General features: G+C 36.2%; 1 protein-coding gene across 1 annotated transcript in view; it reads left to right on the top strand.

Annotated features, from left to right (window-relative positions):
- Positions 1-12,957, top strand: part of HDAC9 (histone deacetylase 9) — a 306,119-nt gene that overhangs the window by 244,645 nt on the left and 48,517 nt on the right. Inside the window, exon 22 of the mRNA XM_064506335.1 lies at positions 171-289. Coding sequence (XP_064362405.1) covers positions 171-289 — 119 coding nt within the window. The remainder of the gene's footprint in view (positions 1-170; positions 290-12,957) is intronic.

The raw sequence follows: 12,957 nt of genomic DNA, 5'->3' as shown, positions 1-12,957 counted from the left end.
GTTTGTTTTTGGATAACTATAATGAAAACTGCCTTAATTAAAGGAAAGTATTAATGTCTTTGATGTATAAAATCTTGTCGCATTGTGCATTTTTGAAATTGTGGCAATTTATATCATGAAGACATAAGTTCTTTAAATTTGCAACTGCTTTTTTTTTTTTCACTCTACAGGACTGTGATTATGCCAGCTGCCAATGAGTTTGATCCAGAGATTGTCCTAGTATCAGCAGGATTCGATGCTGTGGAAGGCCATGACCCTCCGTTAGGCGGGTATAAAGTTACAGCCAAATGTAGGTATTAGTCATAAGGTGCATGCTTCTGAGCTGGCATCCCTTCTAGCTAGGAACCTTATTTTCAGTCCAAATTATGTACATATATCTACTTTGTGAGATTACACGCATGTAACTGAAGGTAGAGATTGCCCATTAATTAAAATTCATAGATAGCCACAGTACTCTAGGGTCCCATATGGCTCATGGAGCAGTGCAGAAATGAACATGTTCATGTTGCTGGCTCACTCCTTTCTGTTCCTTTTGGCATTTTTGTCCTGGCTTTTTAAAGTATTACTTTTCTGGCATTCAAATAGCATTTCAGAGGTTTCATGCTTTTCAATAGGCCCTGTTTTCCAAATGCTGGAGTAAGTTATTTTTCTTTGAAAATATATTGGAGATTTTAAACTTTGGAGGCCTAAATCCAATCTCATATTGCTCTTTTGTTGTAATCTGTTCAAATCTATTGGTATTAATCCTGAATTACATCAGTGTTCACAAAGGTCAAAATTTTCTAAAAAGACTACTTTGTTGGGTGCCTCAGTGTTTGAATGCCTATTTCTGTCTTCCAGAAAGTGTATTCAGGGCAGAGATTCAATGCTTTCTAAAGGACAGGTCTACTTGAGGTGTCTCCTGTCTAGCACTCCAAAGTCACTAGCTCTTACTGGATATTCTGAAAATGATTGTGAAGCTGGGGTGTTAAGCAAGACTGAATAATGTAGTAAAAGCCTGTACAGTGCTGTGCAATGTAACGTCACTATATATAAATCAGTTTCCATGCTTTGACACAAAATGGTGTCCTTGTTTAGTACTGTGCATAACTTTCTTCAGTATATATATTCTCAAGAAATACCATAATATCGGTATAAAAACAGTTATAAAATATTGATCTTTGGTGCTAATAACAAATGCCTGGGGAAAAGTCCAGAGAAGTCAATGAGAGCTAACGGCATTTGACACCATGCGCAAATGGACACCAACTCAGAGGGCTTTTATCCTCTGATCCTCCGCCTTTTATTGCAGGTCATTGGAATGAAGTTGGCATTTTTTCATTTAATTCAGGAGGAGTAGGGATGAGCCACATATGTTTTATTTTCATTTTAACTGCACAATTTACAGGTTCCCCTGAATACCAGGGACAAAGAGATAGCTGAAGAGCTAGACTGAGAGTTCGTACTGGCGTGCTGTGGAAAGTGAGAATGCAAAGAGCAGTGCAAGGCCTTACTGAAACACACTCACAAGGGTGCTAATTTACAAATGGGAAGGAACGAAAATGTCTCTGTGGCTTGGAGTAATACGTATTGAGCTTTTGCAGAGCTTTTAAGCCTTATGCAGTGGTTACACTAGAGAAGAAAGAAACACAGTAGCACAAGTTGGAGTATTACTTGTATGTGTATTTCATTTTTCAATCAAATGTTGTGCACGAAAAAGGATTGTGAAAGGGTTTTCCATAGGCTGCTTGTCATTTTTCTTCATCAGTATGGTTCCTGGGAGAGAGACATCATTTTGTGAGCTTATATGGTAGGGAGATGAGCTTCCAAGTGATTAAAAATAGTTATTGTGTAGAGTAGCACTGGATATTTATCTGCAGTTGAGAATGCATGCTTAAGGGGCCATACCTGATTTTCTGGCATAGCAGTTTCAACAACTTGCCTATAAATTGCAATAGGCTTCATATTTTCCTCTCAGGATAAACTGAATTTCAGCCTGACAACAAAGAAAGGGTGCTTTATATTGGAATTAGCTTAGGCTAATTTTCATTTGTGAATGGATTAATGAACTCTTCATAGCTTTTCATAGAGTCTGAAATGATAGTACATTTTTAAATCTAAGAGGCTGCACATCTGCAAGGTTGCACATGTGTCTGTAAGCCAGAAAAGATGATTTACAGTAGGTGGCTCTTGTTTAAATTAAGGAAAAAGCCCAGATAGACCCAGATAATGATCATGCACCTGAGGGATGAATAAAGCCTTTTGTACAGAGCCAAAAGAATTTATTATTTCCCCAAAATAAAATTCTCTACATTCCACCATACCTTCTCAGAACATAACATACTATATGTGGTATGTAGAAAAATGAACAGTCTATAACAAAAATCATTTAAAGTCTGAAGAGAAACATTCATATTAAAGACTACAGATAGGTGTTCATGCAAATTTCTGATATAATTCATTATAAGAATCAGAAATTATATCCAAAGCAAGTAAATGTAAAGTGAAGGTTTAACGTGTAAAAATTCTTTCTTTATAAATCTCTAGCACTTTGTGCACACTTAATATATTGGATTTTCTCATTTCTGATGATGCAATACAAACTTTATACATATAAATTAGGAAAACATAGACATCAAAGGAGGGAAGTTAGGTTCTTAGCTACTAACCTTGCCTGTTAAAGAGTGTTAGAGAGACACTAAATTCTTGATAAGGAATTATTTATGTCTCCACTTCAGAGTGCATTCACAGAGAAGAAAAATTAAAAAGTACTATCCAATCAGTATTCCCCAGTCATAAATGTGAAGGATGAAGAAAACAGTTTGGACAAATTACAACCTTAGAGTAACTACATGGAAGTCAATGGAATTGCATAAAGAATAATTTGGTCCATTACATCTATTCAGTTTGAGAGGAGTAAATTTTAACTTCTCTTAACCTTGTATTTTAATTTTTTGCTTTATTGTAATTATGTTCAATCTAGTTGACTGACCATTTGTGGTTTCTGAGTACTAAACAAATACCGTAGCAACAAAATACTCCTACAGATCTTTGCAGCTGGTTTCAATGCAGTGTTACGTTTGATATGCAAGTCAGGCTTTCTCAAAGTGAGATGATCCTCATCTCCTCTAATAGAGCGTAAGCATGGAAAACGGCCAAGAAAGAACAATGATAATAGAGCTAGAAGATATCTCACTCACCTAATTTATCTGCAGGCACTCCAGTATATAAATCGCTAATTTTTTTTCCCACTGAAAAAAATAATATTTAAAAAAGATTGGAAAGGAGGTTTGAATCTGTCATTTCCTTCTGCACTTTTCAAATTTCTTTCCTGAACTTTTTCTCCAACTGGCCTTTACAGTTCCTCCCTGTCTGTTGACTTTTTTTGAGCAGAAAGTTTTTCACTAGTCTAGTGAGTATTTAAGTAATTTTTATCTGGCCTTGAAGTGATTTTTTTTTGATTCAATGTAGAGAAGAGAAGGAGAATTAGGTAAAAAATTTCTTTCACCCTCCAATCTTGAGAATTTGTCGGACACATTTCTTCTGGGTTACCTATTTTTATCTTTTATTCCAATCCCTATGTTCAATGAAGTGCTACTATTTCAAAAGGCACTTATATGTACCTATGCACACACCCACACAAACACAACTCAGAACAGATACTTGAGTCCATGTGCATAAGTCTAGTAGTGGATTTTATAATCTGTTGCAAAATGGGCTTTGAAGACTTGAGATAACTAGTGGCATATGGAGGAATTCACTGCTGCCAGAAAGCTCTTAGGCCTTTGGTACCAGCTATATTCCTAATACCTCAGTAAGAAAAGGCAAGCTTTATAGACAATATCTTTTATCAGAACACCTAGCATAACTGGAAACAGTAGATAAACTTCTGAATGCACAAGCCCTATGTCCTGAAGAAGGTCTTTCTAAAAAAGGTGCTGTACTTGAAAATGAGTCACTTTCCAACTCTACCAGTTTTTCTGGTAAAAATATCTTCTCCACTCATAAACTTTCCTTTGCCTGTGTCCTTAGGCCATCATGGCTACACCACATTTAACATGAGAAGGAAAGGAAAAGAAAGAGAGGTTGTTGATAGTGTAATGTGGCCTTGTCATGTGGCAGTTTAGCTCTTTCAGGTAGCCCTCCGGGCCTAGTGTGTGGCATCAGTGATAGGTACCACCTCCGGCAGGGTCTGGCAGCAGATTATCAGGGATCCTCAGGCAGCTTATCTCAGATATTTCTGCTACGCCTCTCCCGTGACTCAAACTTGACTTTGCTAACTGCAATAATTCAAGAAAAAAATGGGAGCTATTTATGTCAGTCAAGTCCATCCTTGTATCAGCATAGCCGCATCAATGCTGCTCGGTTAAACTGGTTGCTAAAGGCTACGTGAAGAAGTGGGGTACACCAGTGGGGACTCTCTAAGGGGTCCACTGGTACTTTGACCACAAGCTGTCACACCTCTGTGATGGCACCTCTGTGGAGCTGGCAGATCTCACGACGCAGCACTAGCTACTAAAGGTGCTGCTTGCAAATGCGTACACAGAGAACAGTAATAGCCACTGGTGTAAACTGGTACAACTAAAAGACATTGCTAATTTTCCTCAGCTGAGGATCTGCCCTAAAAACTTAAGGAATATGTTGCCTCATGTCAATATAATGTAACAAAAAATAAATTGCAACATAGGCATGTCCTAATTACGTGTTAACAATGTTTACAACATCAATAAGTATATACGTGAGTGTACATAGGTATTTATTTATTTGCTTTACTCTTAGAAAAATAATATTTATTTCTGGTTGTTCAGAGAGACTAACTCATTCTACAATTTATAATACTGTAAAGATGTAAACTTATGCAAACTCATATATTCAATCACTATCCTTCACTAGCTAAGCTTTATTTATTGTATGACTATAGATATTTAACTATCTGTTTTATTCAACACTCAGTAAAAAAATTATTTAAATTACAACCAGGTATACTTGTTTTTGATCTTTATACAGAGTGACTATTGATATCATTGGGAGGCCTTTGTTTAGATCAAGGACCATAAAGGTACTTTAATTTTAATATAAACTATAATCAGCTAAAAGAAAAACATGCATCAGTTTCTTACTAACCTAGTATTTCCTTTTTATTATTAGAATAGCACTATTTTTTAAATAAAGTAATGGGCAAAATATCAATAAAAATATTAAATGTTATGAAAACATAACTGTACAAAATACACTTCTTGTACTGGAGTAGTAAAAAATTGTATCAAAGAGAAAATATAAGAAAAACAATGGAAAAGAAATATAGGGGATAAAAGGATTTTACATTTAGGATAGGAAGGATATGCTTGAAGAATATGAATTTGTTGTTTCATCTCATCCTGATGATGCTTAGGTGGAACTACTGCAAGTTGAGCTGATATATTCTGTGCTTTATTTTATAGTTAATTTCTGTGACCGTTGTTAAATTATACGGTGTTATCATGCCATTTCAATTTTCTGAAGTGTACAGATCTGAAAAAGATCTGCCAGATCTGATCATAAATTTGCAGTTTGTTAGATCCTGTAAGTGCAGTGTTTTCAAATTTAGCTCTGCTGACTTTTGAATTTCTGCCTGTAACATTATCCTGATCTGAAGTACTTTCTCCTTGTTTTATAGATCATTTCTTAGAATAATGCCTGCAATAAGGTCCCTGGTATCACTTTACTGTTCAAGTAAATATTGAACACAATTGCTCATTAAATGGTGATCATTCCATAAAAAGAATGAAGTAATTAGAGAAGTGTCAGACAACACTTAAGATTTTGTTCAGGGTACGTATCTTCCCAGAGCACTGCATTTGTTAAGGGCCATCGTGATTTACTAGAGTTTTCCTGTTGTTTTACCCTGTTATTCCAAGGATGCTATTTGACACCAGAGTGCAAAATAAGATCAGCAATTAGCAGTAGGAAAAGATACCACTGCAGGCATTTAAGGAGTAAATCCTGCAGTGTCGGTTTGGATACCTGTTTACTGTTATGCCAAATTTGTGATCCAGTATCTAAAATGTAACTGACTCCTATTAAGTGAATTTGCAACTTACTAAGTTTCTATTTGGCCAAATTGCAATAACTTCCTTAACTTATCAAAAGTCACATTATGCCGTGAGACACTCTGTTCAAGTGGGGCCAATGAAATACGTGGTAAAGCTATAAAGAGCTTTCCTCCTCCTGAGCCCTCCGCAGGTAAGGCTTAGAAGACTTCACTGTAAGAGTCCACAGTCTGTCTGATTAACCACGACAGAGGAAACAATAAATGCTCTAAACATCAACTTATTTAGAAAGGATATGTCACTTCAAGTGGTAGAAATTAAAGATAAAAAGGGTTGCTGACTTACACATAGCATAAAGGTCTTCCGTTCTAGGAATACTTCTTCTCATAGTAGGAACTGGTGCTTTTTCAGAACACAAGTTGGAGCAAACAGGTTGAAGTTGAGTTTCTGTCCTGTTGATTTCTGCTTTGCTCTTCATATGGTTGATCACAGTTTTCAACTTCCCACAGGGGGTAATGTTTTTGATAATGAGGTTTCTGGATGTGGCATGCAACCTGATAGGAAGGTAAAATATGTAGCATCTAAGGACAGACAAATTCAGAAGTAGCATGCACATTTTAATGAGGTAATTGATCACTGGAACGAATGATCTGCCACGGTGCCTTTACCATCACCTGGATGCTTTAAATGAGACTTATAAACACTTATAATGTTCTTGTAATATCCTTACAAAAAGGTCTGCTGCTGTGTACTCAGATACAAGAGACGATGTAAAAATCACTTAGTGAAATTTTGCAGCCTGTTCTATAGAGATCAGGTTAAAAGTCTGAAATTATGCCTGATGATCAGATCTATAAATTTTCAAGGAGTGTTATATAATGTTACTTTCACTCTCTAGCAAATAATTTTGCACCAAACATAATGATCTGGTTCTTTATCAACAGTCTCTTGAATCATTGGAGTCGTCCTACTCTATCTTGGAATCTTTCAATTTCCAGCTGTGTTTGATATGTAGTATACATGTTAAAAACAGACCAAAGGAAAATGCTAGAACTGAATATCACTGAATTTGGATGTAGAATTGATCTGCATCTAAGCTTGGTACCTCAGTTATATGTCAAATGAAAGGTTTGCTAAGTGCCAACTTCAATATTTATAAAATATTTTATGTGGCAATTCTGAATATTTCAAGTACCGCAGACTAAAAGTTTTCTTTTAATTTGTAAAGGAGCCACCAAAAATGCTTATAACTACCTACTGCACAGTACGGTGGGCTGACTGTGAGTTATTTAGGATAGAGTGATTATAAGGTCTTTGGGGAGGAGCTATATATTCTCCTAACTGTAGAATATCTAGTGTGAAAGAGTTTCAGTCCTAACTGGGACTACTGGCTAAAGTAATATAGATGTTAAAGGAAGACAGGCAAAGAAAGAGCATGCAAATTCACAGCTGATTAAACAGAATAAGAGTTTTGATTTGGTAGTGGTTTAAACACAGTTCAAGTCTCTAAAAATAGCATTGCAGGCTTTTATGATGCCATTTCTAATTTCTTCTCTTTATAAGCAAGAAGGCCTTTTTGACTCACCTGTCAGTCCAAGAAGCTATGACCTTGGAAAGTCTGGCCCTAACTACTCCAGAGTGCAGTTCCACTAGATGGTGTGAGCTGCTCTAACAGCTCATTGCTGTTGAAAAAGGGGGTGGGGGGTGGCATACCACTTCCACTACTGGATTGTCCTTTACTTACCTTGCACAGACTCTGCTTCTTGTCCAATCCCTCATTAAATAAATGCAACATTAACTCATCAGCTCTTCCGAAAACTTATCCAGCCAAAAAAGGTGGATAGATTTCTGTTAGGTCATCAAGCCAAACTGGCTTATGGAGGGACCAATGGGTGAGAGAGCTAGTGCAAGGCAGGGGAGTAGAGGGTGGGAGAGAAAGGGGAGGATACCTTTTGTTAGCAGAAAACTGTTAAATTTACTCAGTTGCCACAGCTGCCTTCTTGTCTGAGTTCTGGGTTCACAGATTGATTTCGGTTAACATCATTTGCTTACTTTTGATGTACTGGAGATGATAAGATGGTTATGCAGTGGGATTGGGGAGTGTATCTTGAGGGACTTTGGAGGTGGAGGAATGGACATTCGTAACGTGTGTCTTTGGAGAATCTCCTGATTCACATCAGAGATTTTCCATTTGCTCCTTTTGCTTCTTAGAAAATGTAAGGGAATCCAATGACTGGCAGCATGAACACATAGCATCAAAACTTTGCTTCCAGTTGATCACTTTGGAAAGCCATGTTTGTTTGTTTTCTAGGGTGACTTCTTGAATGCAGGTTGAATGGTTGCTTGATAAAATACAAAAGGCACATGTACACTTCATCAAAGCAGATGACAAGCTTACTGGTGACATTCCACCAGTCATGAGTATTTTCATTGTATTTACTGAGGGAAGAAACATTTTGATCTCTTTCTCCTCCTATCCCTTAGCATTGGCTGGTGCCGCATCTCATATGGCTTGGATACAGCCATTGAATTGCCCAGCCTCCCATGTCAGATTATGCTACATCTATTCCTGCATTTCTACCCCTGAAGTTTCCTCTTGCACTGCAACTTTCAGTTCAGAATTCTTTGCTAGAGATTCCAGCATTATTGACATTTACACTACATTTACGTTAATAAATATGAAACTTGGAAAATTCCCAAAATCCTGTTCTATGAGGAAAGAGTAACCTGTGGAATTGAACAGAGAAGAGTTTACTGGAAAACCTTTGCATCCTCTTAGGATATAGCACAGTAAAAGGTAAAGGTAAAGAGGAAAAGATTTTTTTTTGTACATTTCCTCTTAAAAAGAGGATTACAATTTGGAGAAATACAGAAAAAATGTATGAAAGTGGTGGATGGAGAATTCTGATGTTGGTCTGAGGAATCTGCTCTCACAAGCTGTCACGAAAGCACATGTCAATGGCTTAGACTACCATTTGAACCAAAGGAAACAGAATTAGATCAGTGAACATTTCACCTTATTTGCTGTGTTCAGAGAAATCCTCATCTCCAGCATGTGGGGCACTCATCTCTAACTGAATAGACATTCAAAAGACGTCTGAAGGATTCAAAACTCTTAGCACTGGTTTTGTTATTGCCCAGTGCTTTCAGTGATTTTCTGGTTAACCAGTGTGCTTTCCAGAAAAGGACAGCCGAAGCAGGAAACGAAAGCAATTAGAAATATTAATAAGTAAGCACTTATTTGACCTGCTCTTTCACTTAGTCTTTCCTTCTGTAAATCGGCCAGGAGAGATTTCCATTTTCCCTTCCCACTCCTGCCCCACAAATAGAAGATGTGTCTGCTGGCTAGTTAACTAACTAGTGCAAGTGAAAAACCACCTGTATGCTATGTTCCAGATATACAGTGCCGATCCATCTGCAGAATACATCAGATGCCAGTTACTTGATTTAGGGTAGTTGTTGGGGACAGGGCGGAGGATAGATTACAATGGAAAAAAGAGGTTCCACAGAGCCATTAAGAATTATTTTCCCTTTTCAGTCATCTTCCCTTATCTCTTCACCTACCTCTTGTTATTTTTTCTTTCCCGCGACAGTAGTGACACTGGCTAATGACAGTACCTGATGTGAGGATGCAAAAAAGATAAACCTGGTGGCATCTTCTCTCCATTTTGAACTTTAAACTTATGAATTCTTTTTCCTTATTAAAATCAAAAGACTGTCATTTAATGGAATGAAGAAAGGGAAAAGGCACTTTTTCTGCATAAGGCAGTATTAATCTTGTCAAATTGCAATTTAAATGTGGCCAATTAAGTACTTTAGGACCATTCTGAAATTCTGCATTTTGAATGGAGCTTGACACAGTGTTCAGCAACTTGAATGTGCTTTTCACAGGATTGGGTCCTGAGAGAAAATTGCTGAAAAACATCTCCAAATGTGGATTTCTCCATAATAAAGTGTCCGATCTTTTATAGCATCGTCGCATTGGGAATTAGGCTTGTCTTTGGGAATTTGTAAAGCCTTTAGTAGAAGAGCAAGATTTATGTCTTAGAATTTAACTATTCTCTGTAATAAATAGAAATGTGCCACAAGTATTTACTTGGTTGCACCATGGGAAAATTTTTAACATATTGTTCACAGCTTCAGAATGCTATAAAAGAAGACATGTAATTTGCAGACCAGACTATCCTTTGTGATTCCTAACCAATATATTTGATTAATATCTTGCAAAAGAAACACCAGCCAAAATGTTTACATCTCATTAGACAGAGAAGAAGGGAGCACACACAATTTTGATTATGAGCTTGGATGGTTCGTTTCTTCAGGCTTCACATCTCTGCTACTTAAGGCAGACTGTAACTTTAAGATGTTATCTCTTGCCTGCACAAATAAACAGCCAGTTATGCTTTTTATGGTGGGTAGTTCTGAAACCAACAGGGATTAGAAGATATTAGCTGGAGTTTGTGGTTCCCTGCTGAACTATCGCAAGGCCCATGGATTCTTGTCCTGAATATTTCACAGAGCAAACACCTCTTATCTGGGGTGATATTCTCACACTGGCCTCTTGGCCGTGGACTTCAAAAGCTGATCACAGGGAGAGCTAGAGAGGCAATAACCCTTAATATAACAGTCTCTCCTGATAGGGACAGACAGGGTAAAGGTAAGGCCTCTCTGAAGTTTGCTCTTGTGTGTCTAGCCCCACGGGGTGATAAGGGGCCATCTGTTTTTTTGGTCTGCAAACTCATCTTTTTCACACTATCCCAGTATCAAGTACACTTCAGACCTGACTGATATCAGCACCAGCAATTCCTCACTGATCTCAAGAGATTTTCTTGGTATTTTTAGCTTTGATCCCAGGCAATTGTCTTAGTTGCTGTTGTGTTTTCTTTTAACCAAGGAAACATATAAAATAAAATGGTTATGAAATTTTAAAAGATGAAGTGCAAGCTAATTTTGGCTTCCGTTTGGAAATCAAAAGAAAAGAACTTACAAAGAAAGAACTCATAACAAATTTGTCAATTATTTGTGAATAAAGGGAAATGAATGCTTACTTATGTGATCAAACTTGAAACACTGACTCATGGCAGTAGTTTCAAAAACATCACATATTATGCAGTATCACACACAGGATGTTTTCACCTTAAGTAACTGTCCAAATAGAATATCAGCACTACCAATTCTAAAAGTAATGCTCAAAATACCATGAGAATTATTAAAATAATATTTAGAGTTCTTTTTCACTGTGGAGCTCTTAGGACATACTTCCTTCATATTTAAAGGTTTTCCCTGGAGCCTTTTCTTTATAAACCAAACAGTGAGATTTCATTGTAATCTCTTGATCCCAGCAGTTTTAATGCAAACACTAAGTACCATGAAATCTGCAATAAAATAATGCAAGTTGCCAGTACATTTAAAAATCCCTACATTTTTCAATATTTAAATTACCTTCATTTGTACTTGTTCAATGAATTTTTTTTTGCCTCTACCAACTAATTGCCATAAAATTGCTGCTAATGCAAGAATGTAGGTCCTAATCCCACAGGCTTTTACTCACTTTGGGCAGTTCTGTTGATTGGGACCACTCCACCAATCTGATTACGATTTACTAAAATAAGTAATGTTTACATGGCCCGTGCCTTGTATCGTAAGTATTAGTATAGTACAAAAAAACAAACTAAAAACCTCTTCCAATGCATACTTATGTGAAAAATCTGTTATTTAAATCAGTTAAATACTTCCTGAAGTTTTATAGAATTAACTTGGAAAAAAAAAGGAATAGATCCGCTGTAAAATAAATCCATTTGAAATGCATTAAGTAGTAGTTCATTTATTTCAGATTCCTTCCTTTTCCCCCATCACTGATTATGATTCATATATGGTAAAACTGACCAAGGAAAGATCTCTGATGAACTTCTGCCAATTAGGAATAAAAAACTAAACATAAATACACGTCCAGAGCAACAAAATACTGCAAGTTAATCAAAGTTCAGTTACTTCCTCATTTCTGCTTATGGTAACAATTATTGGCCTGAGTTAAATATTTGTTTATCTTGATCCATAGTCTCAGATTACCTTCTGCAAAAAAAAAGGCTGGTTCTTTACCTATATGGTGACCAAAATTTTTAGGTACAGTTTGGTTATGATGGCTGGTTTCAAAAGCTGGTTTTACCCACCTAAGATGGATTAACAATCTCAAAAAGAAAAATAACAAAAATAAGCTTTGCCATTTAAAAACAGCAGGCAGTCTTTAATGAAATGCCTGGGTTGTGATAGTGCTAGGCTCAAAATAATTTCCCTAATTTTTATGTGTGATTACATATGTCAGATATGATTTCAGTGAGTGCAATGTAAGAAAAGGTGATTACTTACATGTATCACTTACCACATAATTTATGTTTTCATATATGACTACAGTTCAGGCATATTGTGTATCTTCTTCTGCATCTTTTTCCTATCATTAAATAATATTAAAAGGTAGTGAAGAATAACTTGCAGTTTTCTGCACAGGATTTTTATGCTGCCAAAAGAAATAATCACATTTTTAAAAATAAAATTTAGATAAAAAATAGCACTTCCACAAATATATTTCCAGTAGAAAATTTTCATATGAATTTCTTTCTGAGAGTTTTCTCAATTACAAAGCAAAAACATTCTTATCTCTTTCTGTCAAAAATGATAATTTCTACAAAAACTTTAGGAAAAAATGAATATTTTTCTTTCAAGATTTTTTGCAGAAAAGAAAAGTTATTGATTTATAACAAACCAAATCCAACTGTTACTACCTGTATCTCCTTTATTACTAGTAAAGAGATCATTATCTATCTCAGACATGACTATTGTAAAGAAATCATTTATTTTCAGGTGAGAGTTATAGTTCATTCCAAATACAGGAAGCACCTTTTATAGTTCTTACATTGGAAGAACTATTTGCAGTAAAATCATGTTTGAATGT

Source organism: Dromaius novaehollandiae, chromosome 2, assembly GCF_036370855.1.
Source record: "Dromaius novaehollandiae isolate bDroNov1 chromosome 2, bDroNov1.hap1, whole genome shotgun sequence".
NCBI classification, from domain to species: Eukaryota; Metazoa; Chordata; class Aves; order Casuariiformes; family Dromaiidae; genus Dromaius; species Dromaius novaehollandiae.
The sequence above is the reverse complement of the archived record's forward strand: the minus strand, read 5'-3'. Positions and strand labels throughout refer to the sequence as shown.